General features: G+C 42.7%; 1 protein-coding gene across 3 annotated transcripts; it reads right to left on the bottom strand.

Moving 5' to 3' along the window:
* Window positions 1-416: 416 nt before the first annotated feature.
* On the bottom strand, window positions 417-21,596 carry wnk2 (WNK lysine deficient protein kinase 2). Of its 3 annotated transcripts, none has more exons than XM_085354256.1 (29): window positions 20,931-21,596; window positions 16,402-16,574; window positions 15,699-15,919; window positions 14,813-14,970; window positions 14,116-14,204; window positions 13,685-13,904; window positions 12,565-12,835; window positions 11,440-11,720; window positions 10,438-11,328; window positions 9,920-10,033; window positions 9,467-9,499; window positions 8,594-9,004; window positions 7,730-8,422; window positions 6,540-6,589; window positions 6,238-6,400; window positions 6,029-6,145; window positions 5,765-5,935; window positions 5,643-5,685; window positions 5,388-5,543; window positions 4,328-5,184; window positions 4,067-4,124; window positions 3,892-3,956; window positions 3,189-3,772; window positions 2,852-3,078; window positions 2,525-2,755; window positions 2,279-2,377; window positions 1,541-1,585; window positions 1,103-1,425; window positions 417-719 (listed from the first exon to the last, which is right to left on the bottom strand). In XM_085354256.1, exons 1-29 carry the CDS (start codon window positions 21,594-21,596, stop codon window positions 417-419), a joined length of 7,713 nt encoding a protein of 2,570 aa, XP_085210382.1. The 3 variants fall into 3 exon arrangements, with proteins under 3 accessions (XP_085210382.1, XP_085210383.1, XP_085210384.1); XM_085354257.1 differs by lacking the exon at window positions 10,438-11,328 and adding an exon at window positions 9,156-9,272 and having other exon boundaries at window positions 6,540-6,586; window positions 7,730-8,416; XM_085354258.1 differs by lacking the exons at window positions 2,279-2,377; window positions 9,467-9,499; window positions 10,438-11,328 and having other exon boundaries at window positions 6,540-6,586.
* Between the last annotated feature and the right edge of the window lie 204 nt (window positions 21,597-21,800).

Here is a 21,800-nt window from a genome sequence, read left to right as displayed (position 1 = left end):
AACTGTACAAACACAGGAGCTATTTACAGACTGACGATAATTCATATATACACTCGGCAGCTTATATATATATGAGTGAGATGAGCAACACAAACATCAGCTGTTTAACTGAAAACACAATATGAATGAGAAATACAGTATGTACATTCAATGCACATACAGAAAAAGAAATCTGCACTTTAATGCACGATTCAGCTAATTACAAGTGGACTGCACTCAAGGATTATGCATTGTAATACGGACATGAGGTATGTTGATGCAAAATGACACAAATAACAAAAAGACTAAGGATGAGTATGTACATATGATTACATACGTGCTGGTTATATATATTTACACTATTATGTACAGATTGACTAGAACTACAATGAGATATATTTTTGGTAACGGAGTTGGAAGACACAATGCTACAGAGATTAGAGAGTCCTCGCCTTGGGGTCAGTTGGCTGATATGATGGTGCTGGAATGGAGCTGTGGGTATCCTGAGCTGAGGCCACAGCAGGAAAGGCAAAGACTCCTGGAGGAAGGGGAAAGAAAAACCCAGGCCACTGGCTAATAGAGAGAGGTGAGGGCAAGGCCCTGAATGGAGCAGGAGAGTGATGCTGATAAGAGGGATGTGCCCCCGCCGGCGGGGTAGCGATCATTGTTGACCCAGGGGCATCAGGCCAGGACAGTGGCAGACTACAGGCCTCTGGTCCTGAAGCTGTCCATGGCGATAACTAAAAGGGTTACATAGTTAAAAGCAAATAGTAAACATAGCACTTTTGCATATTAAAACAATAATAGCTACACTAACATGTAGACATGCAGGATACAGTACTGCAATACTAGCATGGCAATAACCTCTAGTAATCTTAACGAATGCCCCAGCATGCATTAGGAAATGAAATACAATAATCAAGTCAGAGTGCAAGTCATGATAAAATGAAAGCGTATTACTGTATTCTGTAATGAACTCTTCTAATTAATGAGTCCCTACAACATTAAGGCATTTTGAAGTTATAGCCATTAGAGTAGTTTTATACACTTCAGGCCTCATGATCTAAACACTGTATATTTGCAATATCTCTTTTATAGAATAGATAATAACCATAGCACTCACATCTGAAGCCCTAGCAAGCTGTTCACTTGTTTGAAGTGGATCCTGATCCCAAAGCTGGGGTCGAGTTATACTCAAAGAGTTAGTGCGAGGCCGGTGGGTGACAATCAGAACCTCCTGGGCCCAGTCATCCATTAGTCGTTGTAAGTCTTCAGGCAGGTTGCTATCATGGGCACTCGCAGATGTGCTACTGTATGTGCCTGTTTTGTTGTTGCTGTTATTGGCTTGAGCTTGGGCCAATCCTATCACCGGCTGATGTGGAGGAGGTGTGACACCCCCAGGCAGCTGCTGTGACTGATTGGAAGCCCCTGCTGAAGCTCCAGACCCTAAAAAAGACACACACACATATAAACACCTGGTTTAATACCCTGATTACAACATGAAACAAACAACTTGACTTATAGAAAAACAAATTCTTAATGAGACTGTAATTTTACATACTGCTACCACGCTCTTTACCAAGACAAAGTCGCTTCAGTGTCGCCCCTACAGAACAAAAAAAGATTAATGCAAATCGCTGCTTTCATCAGCAGGTTATAATGGTCAATAACGGGGAACGGTGCAAAACAAAGCTACAGAGCACTGCAAAACAAGGGAATAAAGTCACACTAACAAATGGATAAACAAGGCAATCATTCCCCTTAAATGAGACAATCCGTATAGTTAGCAAATCATGCAGATGACCCATGTTTAAGGCATTACAAAGTGCAGGATATCAAAGTGACAGATAACAAACAGGTAATACAGGGTTAGAAAGAAGCATGACGAGAAAATCTATTGTAGTTTGGGATGCATGAGACATGCAAGAGTCTATTTCCTAGTTGATAAGTGCTTATTGCACACAGACAGAGAGCAGAAGAATTAGTGAGACACGTGAAACGTGAGGTAAAACTCAATACTTATAAAAATACGTTGAATAATAAATAAATAAAAACAGTTTTTAAACATGACTGATAGCTATTGGGTAAAATTCTCAGCTTCTCTTTCAGGGAATTTGTGTAAACTGCTGAATAAAATAAAATCATCTCTGAAATGAAATAATACAATAAAATACCAACTAATAACAATGAGGCAGGGAAAAAAATAGCACATAAAAAACCCTGTGAACTAAAAGGAGTTTTACTGAAAATATGGAAACCAGAAAATATGAAGCTATGCAGGAAGAGAAGAGATACAAACAGATAGATAAAGACACAGGCCCACTGAGAAATCTAGCTCGTGGCTTGCTACTCGATTTATAGGTCACTCTCTCAGATGGTTGAGGGTAATTAGACCAGCCTGTAGAGGAGCATAATCAAGGGGAAAAGACAACAGGGTAAGAAGAATAAACACTCCATTGCCAACATTATTAAACAAAGCAACAACACAAATAATGGTTTTATTAATACTCTTTTATTAATACTGTTGAATCAGGGTGTGTGGTACCTTGCCCCGGTGGCACTTGTGTGCCAGTTCCATCTCCGTGTAGTCCAGCATAAATATTATCAGAAGATAAAGAGCCTTTAAGGGAGCAGGGCTGCTGAGTCTGCACAGGCTCCGAGGTTGAGCTGGGAAGGTGGCTGGTGCATGACCGGGCCCTGCTGTGAGTGGGGAAAGACCCTTTAGCTGGAGACCCATTTAAACTAACTGTGTTGTCACCCGTACCTGCAGCAGCACCTAAAGACACACAAATGCAAGAGGATAACATCGATAAATAGTCTTTCAGTACATATTCTTAACTTTTAGTACTTGGATTTCTGCAAAGCCACTCACTGGATCTGCTAGAGTCACCAGTTTTGGTTGTGACATTTCTAAACTGTTGAACCAGAGGGCTGAGAAGTTTGCCTGGCTTCAGCCTGTGCTTGCTGGACCTCTTTCTACGGCTGGCATGTGGTGCAGCAACTCCCAGGCCAGGAGGAGGAACTTTACCAAGTCTTCGATACAGGAGCTCCACTTCCCCTCGCTGATGGGCCTGCAGCTCAGAGATTTCCTTCAGATGTCTGAGGAAACCCAGGAGAGAAAAATAATAATGACTTACAAGCTAAATGACAAAATATCTTCATATACAAACATGCTGCATGACAGAAAGCAAACCAAAAGCGATGCTTACTTCTCCCTGAGTCTTTGTAGTTCTCTCTTTATGTCTGAATCCTCCATCTCGGAGTCATTATCGCTGCTGCCATAGGCAGAGCCGTGCACCCCACCATGCCTGCTCGGTGAGTCAGAGCTCTGCACGCTGCTGCTGCGACCAGAACGACGGAGAAAGGCCACTGCCCTTTTCATGAGGTCACTTCCTCTGCGCTCAGAGCGGGAGTGTTGCAACGGGGTGGCAGGAGTCAGCTTTGCAGGGCTGCTCTCTGCCCCTGAATCTGAGGAGAGGAAGCGAGCGTGGACCGTGACATCCACAGGGACGGATGTCATTGCACGAGGTAAAGAGCCCCGCTTGGCGTTAGAAGGAGGCGTGTCCAGATAGAAATCAGGCGGTGCAGAGTAACGGCTACAACGTGTCCTCTGTGTAATGTCATCTTCAGTGCTCACCACAGAGAAACGGCCAATTGTGGTGGAGGTAGCCATGGCATCAAACTGACCATGGTCCCTAATGTATCCCACAGGGTGCGCCGGTGAGGCAGCGCTGCTCCAGCTCCTTTGCTTCACATCTCGTCTGTTGGCCACTTCAGGGGCAACAGGAGTGATCTGCCAAAAGCACAGAAGAAGAATTCGTATGACATCATGAATGGTGTGAAAGAAGAAAATGGTGCTGAATACACAGCTCTACCTTCACTTTAAATGTGTGAACATACTCTAGAACATACCTTAAATCGACCTCTTGCTCCAGAGCATGAAGCAGAGTGAGGAACGTGTCTTCTTGACAGGGATGCTGGAAGGAAAATATCCACAATACTAAAACTGTAGCACTGCAGGAATTAACTCGCATCTCATTTTACTTAGGAGATAATGATGCCGATTATGTTGCGATGTTTGACGTACCACACACAGCTGAATCACTCAGTGCGCTCAAACTGTCCATTCTCTCTGGAATTTGAGGCTTATAGAGGGCAGAGGATACAAACTATTACTCGTTGTCCTTTAAAATACTTGATGAGGAACAGCTAAATAATATTTGTCATTCTCTCTTAGATCAGTTTAGCTGTGCTCCTTTTCTTGAACTCCATTAAAACACTAAAATATATTAAACAGTTAAATTAATATTATTTGGATACAGTACAACACAGTACAAAACATACTTACCAGCTGTTCACCTCCTCTGTAGCGTCCCTCCCCTATTGGCCCTGGGGTGCTGTTTCCTGAGCCTCCTGTGGCGCTGTCTGGACCAGGAGGAGACTGGATGTACTCTGTGCCAGACCCTGGTGTCTCTGCAGCGCTGCCTGATGGATACATGGGAGCATACTCCTGGTAGAGCAAATTCCGTAGTTTCTCATCCAGGGTTTTAATGGTGCTGTCCACAAAGCCGCTACGAGCCAGTCTTCCTTCACCATCGGACTCACTGGGACCTGCACCATGCTGGGATGGTGCTGGACTCTGTGGTAGTGAGGACACTTTGGTCCCTCCAACAGTGGCAAAAGGCTGATGCAGCACCACAGGTTGCTGTGGTCGCTCGCTCCGTGCAGCAGGGGCGTAGGAGACAGCCGGTGCCTCTTTGACTGATCCTGGCTCCTGGAGCGGAAGAGTAAGCGGAGATCCAACCTGTGAAGTGCTCACATCGAGAGAGAGGGGCATGACCAGAGGGCAGCAGGGCACGTCGTCAGCAATAGAAACCGGGCATGTCATATCAGGCAACTTCTGAGATGCATGGATTGGTGAGATGGAGCCGAGAGGGGATCCCTGCGAATCTTCCACAGGGAAAGCAGCATGCGGGGATGATGTTTGTGTTCTGGCTGTCTGGGCTTGCATGCTGTGTTGCATTGAACTGCCTGCTGGCTCCACTGATGGCACTGACTGGAGAGTCGGAGGTGCAGACACAGGAGGTGACAGGGTGGCCAGGAGGAGCGGGTCTGTGTTGGACATTATTGGAGGACTGCAGAATCCGTACACGTCGTAAGAGAAACCTCCACTTCCCCCAGACATTGTGGAAGATGAACCCTCTTCTGCAAAAGGTTTTTAAAAAGGTAGAATCAAAATTACACAGAATTGTGATATTTATTTATTTATTTTAAAAAAAGGTCTACTTTATTTATTGTGAAATCAGTTTTTGCCCATCTGAGCTGCAGGATGCCTGTCATTGTACTGCCACAAGGTGGTGCTCTTGCTCCTTGAAGCTGCTGGATATTATTGGAAAATTTGCAGTCACCTCTGGAGGGCTTTGCAGTGGTGCTGTCAGCAGGGTGCATAGCGGCTGAGCTCCCAGGTGACTGCGTAGTTGTCCCGTCAGAGGGGGTCTCCTGACTGGATGTAGGTATCTCCTCTACAGGGCAGATTATGAACCATCTCTTTCCTGTATGAAGAACTGGGAAGAATTAAAAAAAAAAAAAAGTTATAGTGACGAGGAAAAAGGATTTACCAGACATGCATATGGGTAAATGTTTTTCTAAGAAAAGTGTTATACCATTTTGCTGATAGACTGGTTGAGATCCTCCAGGCTGCTGACTCTACAAAGAAATGTACAGATGAAAGCTAAGTCAGTCTGCTAATTGCTAATTTCAAGCAATGAGTGTATTTGTTTCTTACCTCTCCTACTAATGCTTCAAATGGCTGGACTTGTAAAGGACTGCAACTCAAAGCTGTGTCCCTTTCACCCTCCATGTCTTCATTCAGCATGTCTTCAGCTTTATCCACAATATCCTTCAGCTGGTCAATAAAGATTTCCTTCTCTAACATCAAGATGAAGCCATTCTCTACCTGTAGATATGCAGTTGTTAAGATGTTAAACAATAATGTAAATATTAAGAAATGATTAAACACAAAGTCTAGATTGTACAAGTCTGGATTAACCATGTAAGTAGCGATTTCCTCGGGAGCGTCTCCATCCAGATCAAATTTAAATGTCACCATTTTGTGGTTGTGAGTCTCCAGCTGGCATTCGACCATTTTATCACCAGTGTTGCAAACCTGTGGGAGCAGTGCTTACACTTTACAAACTGAAAAATAAAAGATTTCAAGAAACTGTACATTCTGACACCACGAATGTCACCAAGACTCACATTGAGCATGCTCAGCTTTGGTTTGCTGGTCTTTTCCTGCCTGGAACGGGTGCGGGCAGACTTGCGGTGATGTTTCCTCGGTTTCCCATCTCCCTTTCCCACACTAGCAAAGCTTTCATAGCCATCACTTGTTTCCTTACCAGATGGTATATCAGACTTGAGACTAAAACGAAAAAGAACATTTTAAGACAGTTTAGCAATTCACGGCCAAGTGGCACATTTTCCTCACACAAAATTGTAAAAACTACAGAATCTGAAAAGACATAAAATATATATTTTTTTAAAAAATAACAGATACACACCTGTCAAATTCATAACTGGGTAAAGATATTGGTTTTTCCTGAAGCACCTCCTGAAAATAGAAAAATGGGAGTGTAAGAGGACCTCGATGAAGGACCTATAATGGATCACTGGGGGACTAAGCCTTACTGTGGTTAATGTATAATGTAATATGGTTAATGTGTGTTGTTACTTCTCAGCATGTTAAACTAAGATTCAGAAGCTGGTGTCATGATGGGACTGATGTATAAAATTTATGTTAATGTAATTTGAAATGAATCCTGCAGTTTGAACGTTCTTTCTGACCAGCGGATACTTTAATACAGTCATGTGAAAAAGAAAGTTTTTACAGAGCTACAGTATGAGCCATCATTTGTGGAAGTAGTAATAATGTGAAGTAATTGGTTTCTGTATCCCTTGCTGAGGTTTGCTGGCATTCATTTATGCACGGCTCTCTTCAGGTCCTGCCACAGCATTTCAGTCAGGTTGAGGTCTGCACTTTGGACCAGTGACACATCTTGTCTCTTTCAGCCATTCTGTTGTAGAATTGCTGCTGCATTTGGGATCAATTTCAGCCAGTCTTGAGCTGTCAGGCATATGGCCTCAAATGTGACTCTAGATTACTTTAATATACAGTGGAGTCCGTGGTCAACTCAATGAATGCTCTGGTTTTGTAGCTGCAAAACAAGCACAAATAATCACCCTCCTCAACCATGCTTGACACAGCTGCTATGAATTGCACTGATGTGCTGGCGTATTGTAATCTAAACGAACCTAAGCTGTGGAGCCATGTTCTTTCATGAACTTTAACACCTGACATGGTTAATAAAGCCTCTGGAGTCTGAGAAGCGTTTTTTTCCCCCCCACAGTTCCTTGGAGCATCGTAAGGTCTGATCTTGGGCTGAATTTTCAGAGACGTTAAAAACTGGTAAGACTGTGGCGTTGAGTTACCCCCACACCTAACTGCCTAAACCTCTGCTTTCACAAGTGCTGATGATCAGTTAATCAAGTTTTCTTTAGAAGCACCTGGCTGGTGTACTTACTTTTTCATGGATCTCCAAAGAGTTCTGTGAAGAACTTTCTTTTTCACATGACTTTATTTGTCATTTGCAGAGACAATTTTAATCAAGCACAGGTAAAGCTTATAGAATTTACATAAGTGTATAAACTGGTATTGTTCTCAAATATTCACAGACATTGGATTCATCACTACCTCTGCACAGGGCTCTTGATGAGGGGTGCTGGATGCAGATGCCATGTCTGCAGTTTGCTGAGTTGCAGGCAGGCTGGAACACTCGGGTATTGAGACTGTTGTCTGGGTGCCAGGAGGCTGCAGAACTGGAGCTGGGACTGAAGTTGTGACAGAAGCTGGAGCGGGAACAGGAGCTGCAGACTGAACTGGTGCTGGCAGGGTGTTTGGGCCTGAAACCAAGCCTGGGACTGACATTTCGGGTTTGGATGAAAGTATGCTCACAGAGGAGACTTCTGTTTGCTCCAAAATGGGACCCGATGCTGATACTAGTGGTTGAGCTGGGGCTGAGACTGCAGCTTGAATTGCTGTTGGAACTTGTATTGGGATTGAAGTGGGGGATTTAAGAAGGGTTGTGGTTTGAGGCATAGCTGCGGCCTGAGCTGATACTGGGACTTGAAGTTGGTTTTGTGCTCCCACCACAGCCAGAATTTGTGCTGGAGGTTGAGTAACAACATTAGCTGGGATTGGGATTGACGCTGGGGCTGGGACTGGGGCTGAAATTGTAGAAGCTCCTGCTAAGTCAAGGCCAGCTCCACTAGTTTCTGAATCTGTTCCCCTTCCCCAGAGAGAAGTCTGAACAGTAGGCAAAACTGAGTGAACCGCACCCAAATGCTGAAAGTCTCCCAGAGTGCCATGCGGAGTGAGTGACTGTATCTGAAAGAAAACAAGCACATTTAAAGAATTGTTCATCAGTTAGTTCAAGTACTCTGTGTCTTCGAGTCGCTAAACCCATGCCCAGCAAGCATCACACCCATTCCACCTTAGCATTATAGATTTCCTATGATCCAACCAACCATTACAGTGAGAACTGAGTGAAATATTCACCTGGACAGGCTGCTCAGCCAGACCGTGCTCAGGATTGGGGGCAGGGTATGGGGTGGGTTGTACCTGAGAGAGAGGTAAGGGATGGGTGGAATGGAAACTTAGGTTTGGTTGAGATGTGGAGGGGCTGCCCTGCTGCTGTGGCACTGCTGAGGACACGGCCATGGCAAAAAATGGGAGGGGGAATGCCACACTGGCTACATGCTGAGGTGTGGACAGAGGAGTGCCAAGAGTAGACATAGATGGCATGGCAGAATGAGGAATCAGAGGCAGAGAGGGACGGTGGGGTGAACGTGAGTAATAGGTGCTAGACATAGTGGATTCACTGCTGCTGTAGACAGATGGCAGAGGAGCTGGCGAGACGGGGGAAGGCTTGTGGCCCCCTGTTTGAATAACTGCATATGGTGAGGAAAACTGGGAAAGAAAAAGGGAAAATGATATAAAATGAACAAAGATAACCAATAGAAATAACATTCACACAGGCCCCTTATTTATTACTCTACCCTGCCACCTATTATATCATTTTATAGGAAGATTTGTTGTTGTCTTCTCTAACACAACACACCTGCATGCTGATCTGCAGGGGTAGAAGTGGGGAAGGAGCACTGGAGACTAACTGTGGAAAACTGGTAGCGGTGTCAGGATGACTCAGGTGGGAAGCAGGCTGCTCTGCAGATAACAGCTAAGGAAGGAAATGACATGTTTGGGGTTTTGTCTTTCTTCTTTTCTTTTTTTACTTATTTAGTTTTTTTTACAGTATGAATCTGAAACTGAGAATTCAAACTAATAATTAAACAGTTTAACAGCTTCACTTTATTACAAGTGAGCTGCAGGGCGGGCAGACTTGTGATTCAGTTATTCTGCATGCTGCTCTACCTTTGGCAGGATAGCAGCTGGTTGGAGATGGTACTACAGTGAGGAGAGATAAATGTGAAGGAGACACAAACCACATGAACAGCTATTCACATCACACACATAAACACAGATATACAGTACAGTGCACATTGGCTATTAAAGGGAAAATCAGATACACTTTTCACCCACCTCACACACAGCACTAGACCTACTTGACTTAAAATGGCCAGCACCACTAAATCAAATGGCAGATTAACTTCCATTATATTGCATGTTTCAGTTTATGATTTAAAAGTTGAAATTGTATTTTTTATATTACATGTCAAATGACGAGACCCTGCGAGTCAAGCACGCTAGGACAGGCAGCTGGGTGGGCTCCAATGAGCGACTTTCAAACCGTCGCTTCATAATTCAGATTTTTGGGTCTCACTACAGATGTTGCCAGGGTATTTTAGAGTCAGATGTATGCAGTACCTGCTCCTGGTTGGGCTGGGCAGTGTTCTGTGTCTGTAGAGTTGGGCCTGCAGCTGGAAAGCACTGTCTGCTCTGGTTAGCAGCAGTGGCTGGCGTAGCTGGAGCAGGAGCTGTCTGTCAGAAACACATAATGGGAGACCTTCTTTAGGGATAGTAGAACTGTATAATATGTGCTTGTATTTAATACAACAAATGTGGCTCACACTTTAGTTTGTCAAAGCATTTGTGGTCACTTGCAAGAAAATGGAGAGGGGTGTTTTTTAGCAGCTGGAATTGTTCATCAAGGGCAGTTAAAATGGAAATGGGAAGCAGCAGCATTTATCTATCATTGCCCATCCAACATGTTAAGAGAAGCACTTTGAGCGAGTAATTCAGCACTTAATGTTGATTAAGCAGGAGCAAAAACAGGCTGCTAACATACTGGCCAGGGGAGAGAGGCAACTTGCAGGATCAGGAAAGATACAGCAGGCTGCTGCTATGGCATTTCAGGCTATGCAAAGTCTTCTTCTCTAACCCACCAGAGAATTGGCTCTGTCTTTGCTGTGATGTGATGATAACTGCAGGTTCCTAACCACATTTGGAGAACAGTAGAACGGAGCATCCAGGCTCTGGCTCTTGTCTTTATGCTCACGTACTGAAGAACAACAAACCCCAGTTTGGTTGTGTAGTGGATGATTAACACCTCTATCAGAGAGGGTGGGGGAGCTGGTCCTGCGACTGACAATGTGATGGAGACAGTAGTTGAGGAGCGTGAGATCTCCACCTTCATACAAACTCCGTGGGAACACATTTTGTGAAGGTGGAGAAAGATGTGAAGGAGAAGCTGCCACGACGGGCTGACAATTTGATGATGTGGTAGTGGGCAGAGAGGGAGGAGACCTTGGCTGATGAAGAGATGTGGGCGAGCTTGGCTTGGAGACTGGAGCAAACTGGGTGGATGTGGTGTCAGTGCGTTTGTGTGTGTGTCCCAGTGATCCACCTCCTTTTGTCCTGTCCTTGCAGAGGAGAGACATGCAAGCTTTGCAGTGATGGTGAGGCCCTGGGCTGCGTGGGACACATGGAGGCAGCTCTGCAGGAGGTTGTAAATTAAGGGGAAGGTGAGGTGAATCGAAATGACTTGCTGAGTCATGATGAGAGTGTTGATGGGGGAGCAAGAAAGGCGATAACAATGACGGCTTCTGGGCAGAGTTAGCATACAGGCAGTTTGTATCGTGCACTCGACTCTCTGTGCTATTTGCCGGAGACACTTCCTGTAACGGACACAAGCAGGGGAGTGGAGTTGTCTTAGTTAGCGATTGCATCCTACACTGTACCATCTCAACCATTGAGGCACTGCCACGCCTAAGACACATAGTACTTTCAGTGATGAGCAGGTTCTCATGGCAAACAAAGGGATCACTGTAGTGACGCTGATGACGTATCATTCCGAAAAAGAAAATAACATTTTCGTTATTTCAGAAAAATATCATTAAGGATATCAGAAAGAGAAAATGAAAATAACATGAAATGCTTTTACTCACTGTTTGACACTGATAAGGCCCCTGGTGCAGTTGTGATGCAGGTTGTTGAAAGGTCCCAGGGTGCAGCTGGCCTGCGGTTTGCTGGTACGCTCCTTGGTGTAACTGCACGGACTGTGCAGTGGACTGCTGGTAAGGCCCCTGGTGCAGCTGAGGGTCAGTCTGTGCAGGAGGACTGTAGATAATCTGAGTTGTGGTAACAGGTTCTTGAAACGTTGGGTAGGGGCCATTCTGCTGATTGTTTTGCTCATCTAATTGCATGGTGGAGCTCACTCCACTGCCAGCTGTAATAAGAGAGCATGTAAAAGATTATGATTCACCGTGATGCTTTTTGTCCATATGCAGGAAGGACAGACACTCAAAAAGAGAGATGGGGTGTGGGAGACAGTGGAGTAGAATCTTAATAAAATTCAAATGCTAAATGATGTCACGTAATTTGGCATCACTCAGACACTGCAGCAGCCATATGTCTGATTCTCGCTTAGGTTCACTGAAACTATTTTAGCAACAGTCTGTGTCGTGTGTTTTAACCAGTGTTTGATTCTGTTGACCAAGATGATAACAAATGCACAAGGAGAAAAACTATCATGACATGTGTTGATACTTTTGTCAGCACATTTCATATGAGCGAGATGAAGACGTTCTGGAAATACGAGATCCAAACAGAGCTAATTACGTTGTGTAGATAGGTAGGATCCAATCAGAAGTAATCTCCTTGTGCAGTAAGGTTAGATACACACATTTAATCTGAAAAACACGCAGGGAGGGCAGGCTCAGCTATGCTTTCTCACGATAACACAACAAAATATCTCTTAGCAGGAAAAGCAGCAGCATTTCATATTTGATGTCATGGAAAATAAAATGCTTTGTAAACCACGTGGAGCAACTCTCACTGGTAAAAACATGACAAACTTTTACACTTTATATTTTAGTGAACTGAATCACTTCAGATTTAGTTTGTGATGCTCTTGCGATATTGAATCAACTAAAACTAAAAGAGCTTAGATGTTTAAATTCTTAATAAAATTAAAACTGGTCAAAATTGGCTCTTAAAATCAACACTGGTTTTAACTTCAGGTTTTGTGTTAATGCACACATTCACATAATATTCTAATTCCAGTTTCTTACATGTGGTAGATGTGGCAGCGGGGACGGTGCAGATCAGAGTCTGCTGCTCTGACTCTTGGTCTTCATAATCTGTAGTAGCTAATGCAGCTCCCTGTGGCATCCCTGTACTGGGAACCTGTAGGAGGTTCTGCTGAGTTTTCTTCACGGGTGTCTCGCTGTTTCCATTTGGTGAGACAGTCCGCTCCCTCCTCCATTTGATTAGAGCTACACGATCTCTGATGGACTTCCCAACGATCTTCACATCACAATCCAGAAAGAAACCTGAATCCACCTATGGAGGCACAGGCAAGATACTCACTGCAGCTCAGAACTACCCATCCTGCATTAACAGAAGTTTGCATGAAGAGCGAAAGGTCAAGTGATCAGTTGCCCTAGTTCAGGAGCGTCAAACTCACTTTTTACACCAAGTGCATGTAAAGACTTTTAACTAAACAATTAATAATTACTGTTATGTAATATAAATGCCCAGATGGAGCTCTTTACCAACAGGAAAAACTCTAAAATTGATTAAAATACAATTGAAAATCGAAAATATATGCCCTCCTTTTCCCAAAGCTCTCTAGTGGGCCCGACTGTCTTTGCCGAGCTGATTCTTTCCCCCGTGCCTTATGTTTGACACCCCTGCTCTAGTGTCTATGTAGACATAGTCCTGTGGTATCTGAAGCACTTCGCAGTACTGCAAACCAGTAACGCACTCCTTACATCAGACCTACATCAGAAGATGTGTTCCAATGTAATGACTTCCATAACATTATTAGACACTTTGTATATCATTATGCTGATAGCCCAACTACCTCATAACAGGAAATAACAGAAACTGAATTGAAATAGCAAACCACAAAAAAAACAAAAAAAACAAAACTACTTTTGTTATGGTTAGAGTTTAAATTCATTTCCCCTCTATCAGTCCATAAACCTAATCTCACTGACTGGCTGTAGGAAGAAGCCAGAGTACCCAGACACAGGGAGAACATACAAACTCTAGACAGAAAGGCTCCGGCCAGATGATGGATTCAAACCCAGGTGTTTGTTGCGAGGCAACATTTTAACAGACACCAATAAGAAACATGAACTGGCAAAGCACTGAGAAACAGTGCTTTTTGAAAAAAAATTTCCTTACCATTTCTTGGGCAACAACTTCTGGGACCTCATGCACCAAATCAAAGGTAAACTCAATGGCACCAGTGTCTTTGTATTTTCCCTTCAGTTTTTTAGGATCTTCGACCCACAGCTTTAGAGCGATGGATGCTTTTTTCCCATCATCTTCTTCATTGAGCTCCACCCTCACACCCGTGTCCTCTGCAAAGAAGGCGTGATTCAGGAGGTCCTTGATGGAGTACCTGCAAGAAATACACAAACACTACAGACCTGCACTACATGTCACTGGCACAGTAAAACACAGAGGAGCACAAACTATGTCAGAGTCAAATAGTGGTATTGACGTCTCTTTGCAGGAGGAGAAACAAAACAACGCAGTGCTAATATAAGAGTCAATCTCTACCCACACAACAATGCGTCATAAGCTAGAGATAGAGGTTCTGGTCCAATTACCTTTCTTCCCATCTGTGACAGATGCACTCCCCGATTATTTCCTTAATTTCTGGGTCGCGGACTTTGCTGTAGCTGGCAGGTTTCACCCCCTAAAAAAATGTAATCCATGTCTTAGCTTACCAAATGACAGGTTTTAAACAGAAGTACTTGGAGAAATAACAGAAGAAACTTCTGTCTGCATTGTATAAAATCATTAAATACAGAGTCTGTTAAACACATTGTCTTTCAGACATATGAGCCCTGGGATAAAGGTTTTCAAAAGAAATAGGACAGTTCTCATCTGCCAAATTAAAAGTGTCAGCATTAGCTACATTAGGTAGATACTGTTGTCTGTTATAACAGTAATTTAACTAAATTAGTCCGAGGTTTGCCCATGCTCTCAGGGTCCTGTGTTCCAAGCGCTGCAGAACCAGCTAGATGCTTTATTTTTTTCTTCCAAGTTTGACCTGGAACACCACAAGAATACAACAGTGCATCTGTGCAGGCAAAAAAACTCCAACAAAATAATCAAACCTACATGTAAATTTGACTGTCTTTTGATCACTGCAAATGTGCAGAACAAATCGGATATTGTGGCAGGCTTATAATGAACCCTTCATTCTAAATAAGAACCAAAAAATTGAGATATAGCTTGGCTTTGTTGTAATCATAGATTGAAAGTTATTATAGCAGTGGCAGGATTTGAACGTGAACTCACGCTGGTCACTTTGCGGTAGATCTGAGCAGCATTTTGACATTCAGAGTAGGGATATTCAGATGTTGCCATCTCCAGCATACACATCCCAAAGGCGTAGACATCCACGGCCTCGTCATAGTGCTCCTCATACATCTCTGGAGCCATGAACTCTGGAGTGCCTGGAAAATTAATGCAAGAGAAGATGATAAATTGCAAACTTACTGATGGTTTAATTGAACTCCAGTGGCATCAACAGCAGAAACTGATCAGGCCTGATAAATCATGAAGAATTTTCTAAACATGACAGTAAAATATAGCAACTTTAAGGTGGTCAAAAAGCTAATAATAAGCCCAAACAGTCTCGGTAACTCTACACCAAGTAGGGTTAATGTTTTTTTAAAAGTGGCCAATGATTCAAAACACTCATTGTGTCACAGCTGGTCGGATCCAGTGACACATAGATGTTGAGCTTTTAATGTAATTCTACACTTCACAGAATTTTTTGTTTTGTTACATAAAAAACATAACAGGCACAAAATCCCACACTTAGAAGGAACAAGTTCCCTTATTTTGGTTATGCAGTACACAGATTTACTGTTTTCGTTTACTCCCACAGTGATCGTCAGTGTCATTTTTGGTACTGAACACTACCTGCAGCAACAAATAACCCGCTGACACATTTTAGTGTGGGATTGGTGAGTGCAGTGAAATATTTTGCCAAAGATAAAAACAGAGCCAAGAATTAAAAGCAAAACTAGAGCGAATGTTTGACTTTGATGCATCAGGTAAAATAATCTCGACCTCTAACGGTGTCTAACAGTGTCTGCACTGCGTTTAGTTTCTTTCTGCACTGTGAAAATTCCCAAATCATTAAAACAGCATTTTTTCCAACTGCATGGTAACTAACCAATAACACTTTTAGCAAAAGAGGCTCTCTTTAGAGTCGCCAGGCCCAGGTCTCCGATTTTGACAGAGCCCGTAGGACCAGTGATGAAGATGTTGTCACACTTAAGGTCTCTGTGGATGATCGGAGGAGTTCTAGTGTGGAGGAAGTGGAGGCCTTTGAGAATTTGTCTGCACCAGCTTCTAAGAACTTTAGGCTTCATGACCTTAAAGCGCTTCAGATACCTGTTGGAAGATAAAGAATGTATATATTATTGTGGTGATAGAGAATTTCCAGTTGACAACAAGTAAAAACTGGCTTTTCAAACATGCTGAATGATAGTTGCTGAAATCACATTTAGAGATCTATCCCCAAGTAACCTCTGCATTTATAAAATATATCCAGTTAGCTGTTCTTCTCTTGCTAATTTTTATAGCCTTCTCTAATGATTATTCTTTTCTCAAACCAATTTCCTAATTGTGACTGCCTGAAAATCTTTTTCTATTCTGTCCTACCCTCTATTTGGTATTCATTTATTTTGCTAATTACTCTTTACGAAGAAAATCCACCCCCTTATTCACATAAATATATCTTTCAGCTTTTGGTTGGATTTCAGCCGTAGAATGACTAAAATTATGCCATTCAACAGCTTTGGGGAGCAAATTAAAATATAGCAAAAAAGACAAACAAAGGTTATGACAGGAAATATTTTTCTTTTGCCGCTCACGTTTTTAGTGTTCCTGAGGTCATCAGCTCTGTCACCAGAACAATACACTTTTTCCCTTTGACGGGTGATTCCCAGAAGTCATAAAATCGCACAATGTTGGGATGCTGGAGAGCCTTTAGCATTTCTGCTTCCTCTTTGAATCTCTGTCTCTCTGCTTTGGACAGTTTCCGTTCCTGGAAAAATGAAGAAAGAAAATGTTTTGGTTTTTTTTTTACTATTATTTATGCATCTACTTCTATAGAGTATAAAGAAACAGTATTAGTCTCTCTGTGTTTCTCTACCCACCTCATTTCTTTATATTTTGCTTCCAACAAGCCAGACTTCTATCTTTTCAAAGTGGTCTCAAATAATAGTTCTCCACGTTTTCTGAGGGATTTTCAGCCCAGTCCTTTTTTCATAGGAATGTTTGCTTGTTTGTTTGTTAAGCCATGTAACACTGACCTATGAAGCATTTAATCATAAAAAGGCAACTCAGGGGACTAACTGGTAATGGGTCTACACATAGAAGACAACTTAGCAAAAAAACAATTTTAACTCGTGTCTTTAGGCACTTTACTAGCAGCCTGGGACTGAAATACCTATTTTGGGCCCATTTCTTTAGTCAAATCTACAAAATAAATAACTAAAAAGATTGCCAAAGGTAACACAGTTTGACAGACAAAAAATAGTATCTTTTCTATTAGGTGAAAACTTTGCGTATCTCAGCATGTTGTGCAGTGTTTTCTTTACTTTACTTCACTGACAAGTGGAGAATAAAAGAAGTTGCAGGTCTCAAAACCTATCTGCAACAGATGAACAATGTCTGAAAGTCCTGTCTTTAAGAAATGGGAAAAAAGGCAGCAAAGACCTGACACAGGCCCTGAGAGATGCATCTTCATTTGATTCATGGACTGTTCACAGATTCCTGAGCAAAAATGGCCTCAGTGGAAGGCCAGGAAATGGAGAGGAGAGGCCAGGAGAAAAGGCTGAGGTATGCCAAATTACACAAGAACTGATGAATGATGATGAAGAAGGAGAGCCATCTGTGAAACACAGTGGAGGCTCTGTTATGGTTTGGGGCTGCATTTCAGCCAGTGGGGTTGGCGATCCTGTCAAAACTGATGGAATTTCTGTACCATCAGATTTTCTCCATCATGCAATATCACCTGGAATGCATCTGATTAGAAACAGCTTTAGTTTCAACATGACAACTATTTCTTTGAAAGCAAACACATATATAGAAATGCATATATTGAAGCAGTGTGGGATCGTGTTGACAGAACAGAACAAAAGGCAGAAACATCCAAAGAAGAGCTTTGAATGTCGTTCAAGAAGCCTGGAGAGCTATACCTGAAGACTGCTTAAAGAAAATACAAGAACACTTGCCTAATATAGTTCAGACAGTGCTGCAGAATAAAGGTGAACATACCAAACACTGACTTTCAAGCAAACATGCCTCTGGTAAATAATGGAACAAAAAAAAATTCCATTAAGACTTTATAACAGCGAGCTAGGATTTCTTTTTATTTTCCTTTCAATCACAAAGCCACAAAGCATAATGAAAATCCTTGATTTAGGAATTAAATTGCACAAATTTTGAATTCTACATCTTTACTTATACAAGCCTGAGTGGGTTTGTGTATAATGGATCAATATTTTGTCCCCTTTCTTCCCTGAACTGTTGTATAAATAGTAAAACAGCTGACAGCAAACACCCTCCGCATTTCAGTTTCTCTCTTGTCAGCACAACACATCCAACTCAAAGACTATGACAACGCCAAAAACTGCATGACCTCCAGGGTTTCTTTAGAGCCGTCTCCATAGACACGTTTCAGCAGAAACCATTCGGGTGCAGTTGATGTTTCAAAGGCCAGGGGGTCCACAATAACCTGATGTACATTTCATGCTATTGATTATCGACAAATACCTGAGAATCAGATTTCCTGCAAAGCTCATAGTGATCTATACAGTGCTCAGTCTGAGGTGTCTTATATTACATGCAACACTGTGAAGGATACAGATCCGACTTTCTTTCATAACTCTGATTCTTATGGTGTACAAATATATTACAGTTTGCCTCATCCCCATATCTTCATTGTCCTTTTTTAAAAGCAATTTTCATACAAATTATTAGAAGACGCTTTGAGGGATAAGATCTCAGCAGGGTGTGGCACCAGGATTGTCTTTACTGAGACATAATTGTGCACAATGAAAAACTAAATAATAAATAATATTAGAAATAAAATAGAATGTTGTGGACACAAATCTGGAAATAATATAAACATACAGAACTCTTGGTTTACTGTGTATCAAATACTTCGTATACTATAAACTGTCCTTAGATGAACCCAGCCTTTCCCGTTTCTACTCTCATGGTGCAGAAGGCTGCATCAGCAAGACTCACTCTCCAGACACATCTGTGTGGTAACAGCACAAGGGTATAAATCGCTGTTTGATATTTATTACTAAGCCATCAGACAAAATGTACAACTGTGAGACACTTCTCAGTGTGGTAAAGTGCTTTGGCATTTTACTAAATTGTGTTAGGCGATTTGCTAATTTCGGGTAAACAACTCAGTCAGCAAACGTTTGATCGCATTTTTGCAGGCAAGTAAGTAGCAAAACTGGCAGCCTGGTTTGCTCAACACCAGGAAAAAAGCTCCACTTCAAATACAATTCATTTCTGATTTCTATGAGCATCTATGTTTTCTGCTGTCTCATTCTTAGTTCTACCTCCGTACGCACACAGTGTACAAACCACACAGGGCATCTGAGTTACAGCAGCTTTTTTTGTGAGTGAGTTACACAGACAGAGACACCCCGAAGGGCAAGGCCTCATCTCGAGGGACAGAATGGTTGAATCATCACTAGATCTCCCCTAAGAACCTGCTCAGACACCACGCAGATGCAAACACACACGCATAATGCACAAATACACTTACTGTAGAGCTCATCAAACGTGACACACATTCAAAAAGCACACTCTGCTGTGAAATCCAGTTAATTATGTGTTTAAGTGCTTAAAAATATGCCCAGTGGTTGGATTCTCTTCTAACAGACAAGAATGAGCACTGAAGATATGGATAGGTGTACTGATGAGGATCAGAAAACCAAATGCAATAAAGTAATAAAGTTAATCTTAAACAGTAGTGACGCATTGTGGTACAGCCTTGGACAATCGCCGTTCTCACTCTTCAAATGAGATGAAGACACGCTGAATGGGCTACATCAGAACTTCATTTTCATCTACTGAATGCAAATAGAAGCACAATGTAACTACCACTTAATTCTATGAACCTTACAGAGCTAGGCTGTGATTTTTTCATTAGGGAGAAATTCAGTGATTTGTTGGGCCAGACTTGCTGAGATGCCTTCCTACACTTTCTGCAAGAGTATGAGGTGAAATGTTTTTCATCTTATATGAAATAATTGTAATTATGATCAGTTAAAGCACACGAAAGGTTTCTAAGATTACGATGAGATGGTGACTCATCATTTTGTGCACTGGCCCCAACGTCTAAGTCCGCGTGTAACGTGAAAGCCAATTCAGTGACTAAGCATACACCAAGAAGTAGTAGCTATTTAAGTTTAATGAAAAAGATCTGCTGGGAAAAACAAAGACGCTTCTGCTTGTGTTTTGATGCAGAATGTCTTAATACTTAATTTTTTAAATTCTATTCTTATGCCTGCTCATAAATCTGCAGACTGAAAAAGCTTAGCACAATTTGAGCCCTTAAAGGGCAGCCACTGTCTACAGGTCTGTCTGCAGACTAATCTGTATATCACATGGGCAGCATCTAAACTAATCATTAGATTACCACATACACAGATTAGCGATACAGCAAGCTGTCACTCATATGAAACACTGCATCACCCCTTGCTAAAATATAGCCTATAAGCAAATCTGACTAATTAAAGTGCCATTTCAGTTCATCTGCTGACATGGCTGAGTAGGTACAGATGAAATTCAATTCACTTAAGAGTCAATAATGTGCGCAGGGGACAAGGAGGATGCAGATTTCCTTTAAATGACATCTTTGTAATCTACTGAATCAGAAATGTGCTGTTACTTCAACTTGGTTTGGAAATAGCAACATCTAGGCTAAGAATTATAAAAATAAAAGCTTGTAAACTGATTGCTGAATTTTAAAAAAGTGAAAAAGTGAAGTTTCTTGTAATACATATATATGTGTGCGTGTGTTCACACATAAATCCTGTCATATGTATTGTAAATGCTTGTAACTTCAGCTTGTTTAATCAATCCCAGCTATATACAGAACCATGGCTGTGACCTGGCTGAGCTAATGAGGGAAAGAACCAAAGGCAACAATGTAACACAGCATCCACTGACCCTGCCTGAGAGTTTGGTACATGACTGGCATGTATATGGGTATTTATGTGTAATATAAAGATCTTTATTATTGTCTTGCTTTTTATTTTTAACCTTCAAATGAGCGAATGAAAAACAATCAATGATGCTGTAGAGCTCTTGTAGTCAGCTAATTTGTGTTGGCTGATTGATGTTGGACCTCAGTGATTAGCGAACCCACCTGAAGCTCACACCAGGCCACTTCGACCCAGGTGTCGGTGTCGAGACCTTTATAGACAGTTTTGAAAGACCCTCTCCCCAGCTCGATGTCAAACTTGAGGAAGCGCCCTCCGGGCGAGGTGGCCACAGCCTTCATTCCGGGCTCCTCTTCGTTTTCGTCACTTCCTGCTTTACCTGTGACATCGGAGGGCACGACCTCTGCCTTGGGCTCGCTTTCGCTCCTGCCTCCCTTCTCCTCGTCCGCGTTCACGCTCTCTGTGGCCATGTCTTTCAGGCCCACCTGGCTCTCCGTGCTCGAGGTCTCCTGGAGGCGGGTCGCGTGCAGAACCCGCGCCCGACTCCTGTCAACGATGGTTCGCAGGTCGATGTTGAGTGCCGGGCTGCTGTTGGCGAACTCCGGTGTGTCCACCGGCGGCTCTTCGGAGTCTGACAACCACTGGCTCCGCCGAATAAACCTGTGGCGGACCGGCACCTGGTAGTCTGTGGAGGGGTATGAGCTGGGGTCACTTGCTCCACGCAGGGCTGTGTTTTGTATGTTGACATTGTGGTCTGTACCATTCTCATACACAGGCCTGCAAGCATTTGCATTAATGTCCGAGTCCAGATTAGGTGCTGAGGAAAACGTGGATCCCAGTGGCGGATCTTTGCTTGAATCCACCGAATCCATCCCGGTTACGCTGTTAAACACTCACCGGCGACATTGTTTCTGGAGGATGATGAGCCGCTCTCTCGTAGCGGTGGAAGAGTTCGCTGCTTACCTGCAACACTCCAACACGGTGACGCAGTTCGCCAGTTTAGGGTGTATGGCCTTGGGTTTTTTGTTTGTTCGGGACACAAAACATCCCCCAAAAAATGTCCAGCGGGGAGGATG

This window comes from Diplotaxodon limnothrissa, linkage group LG5 (assembly GCF_057381915.1).
Source record: "Diplotaxodon limnothrissa isolate DT_005_m linkage group LG5, D_limnothrissa_male_GT1.1, whole genome shotgun sequence".
Lineage (NCBI taxonomy): Eukaryota > Metazoa > Chordata > Actinopteri > Cichliformes > Cichlidae > Diplotaxodon > Diplotaxodon limnothrissa.
The sequence above is the reverse complement of the archived record's forward strand: the minus strand, read 5'-3'. Positions and strand labels throughout refer to the sequence as shown.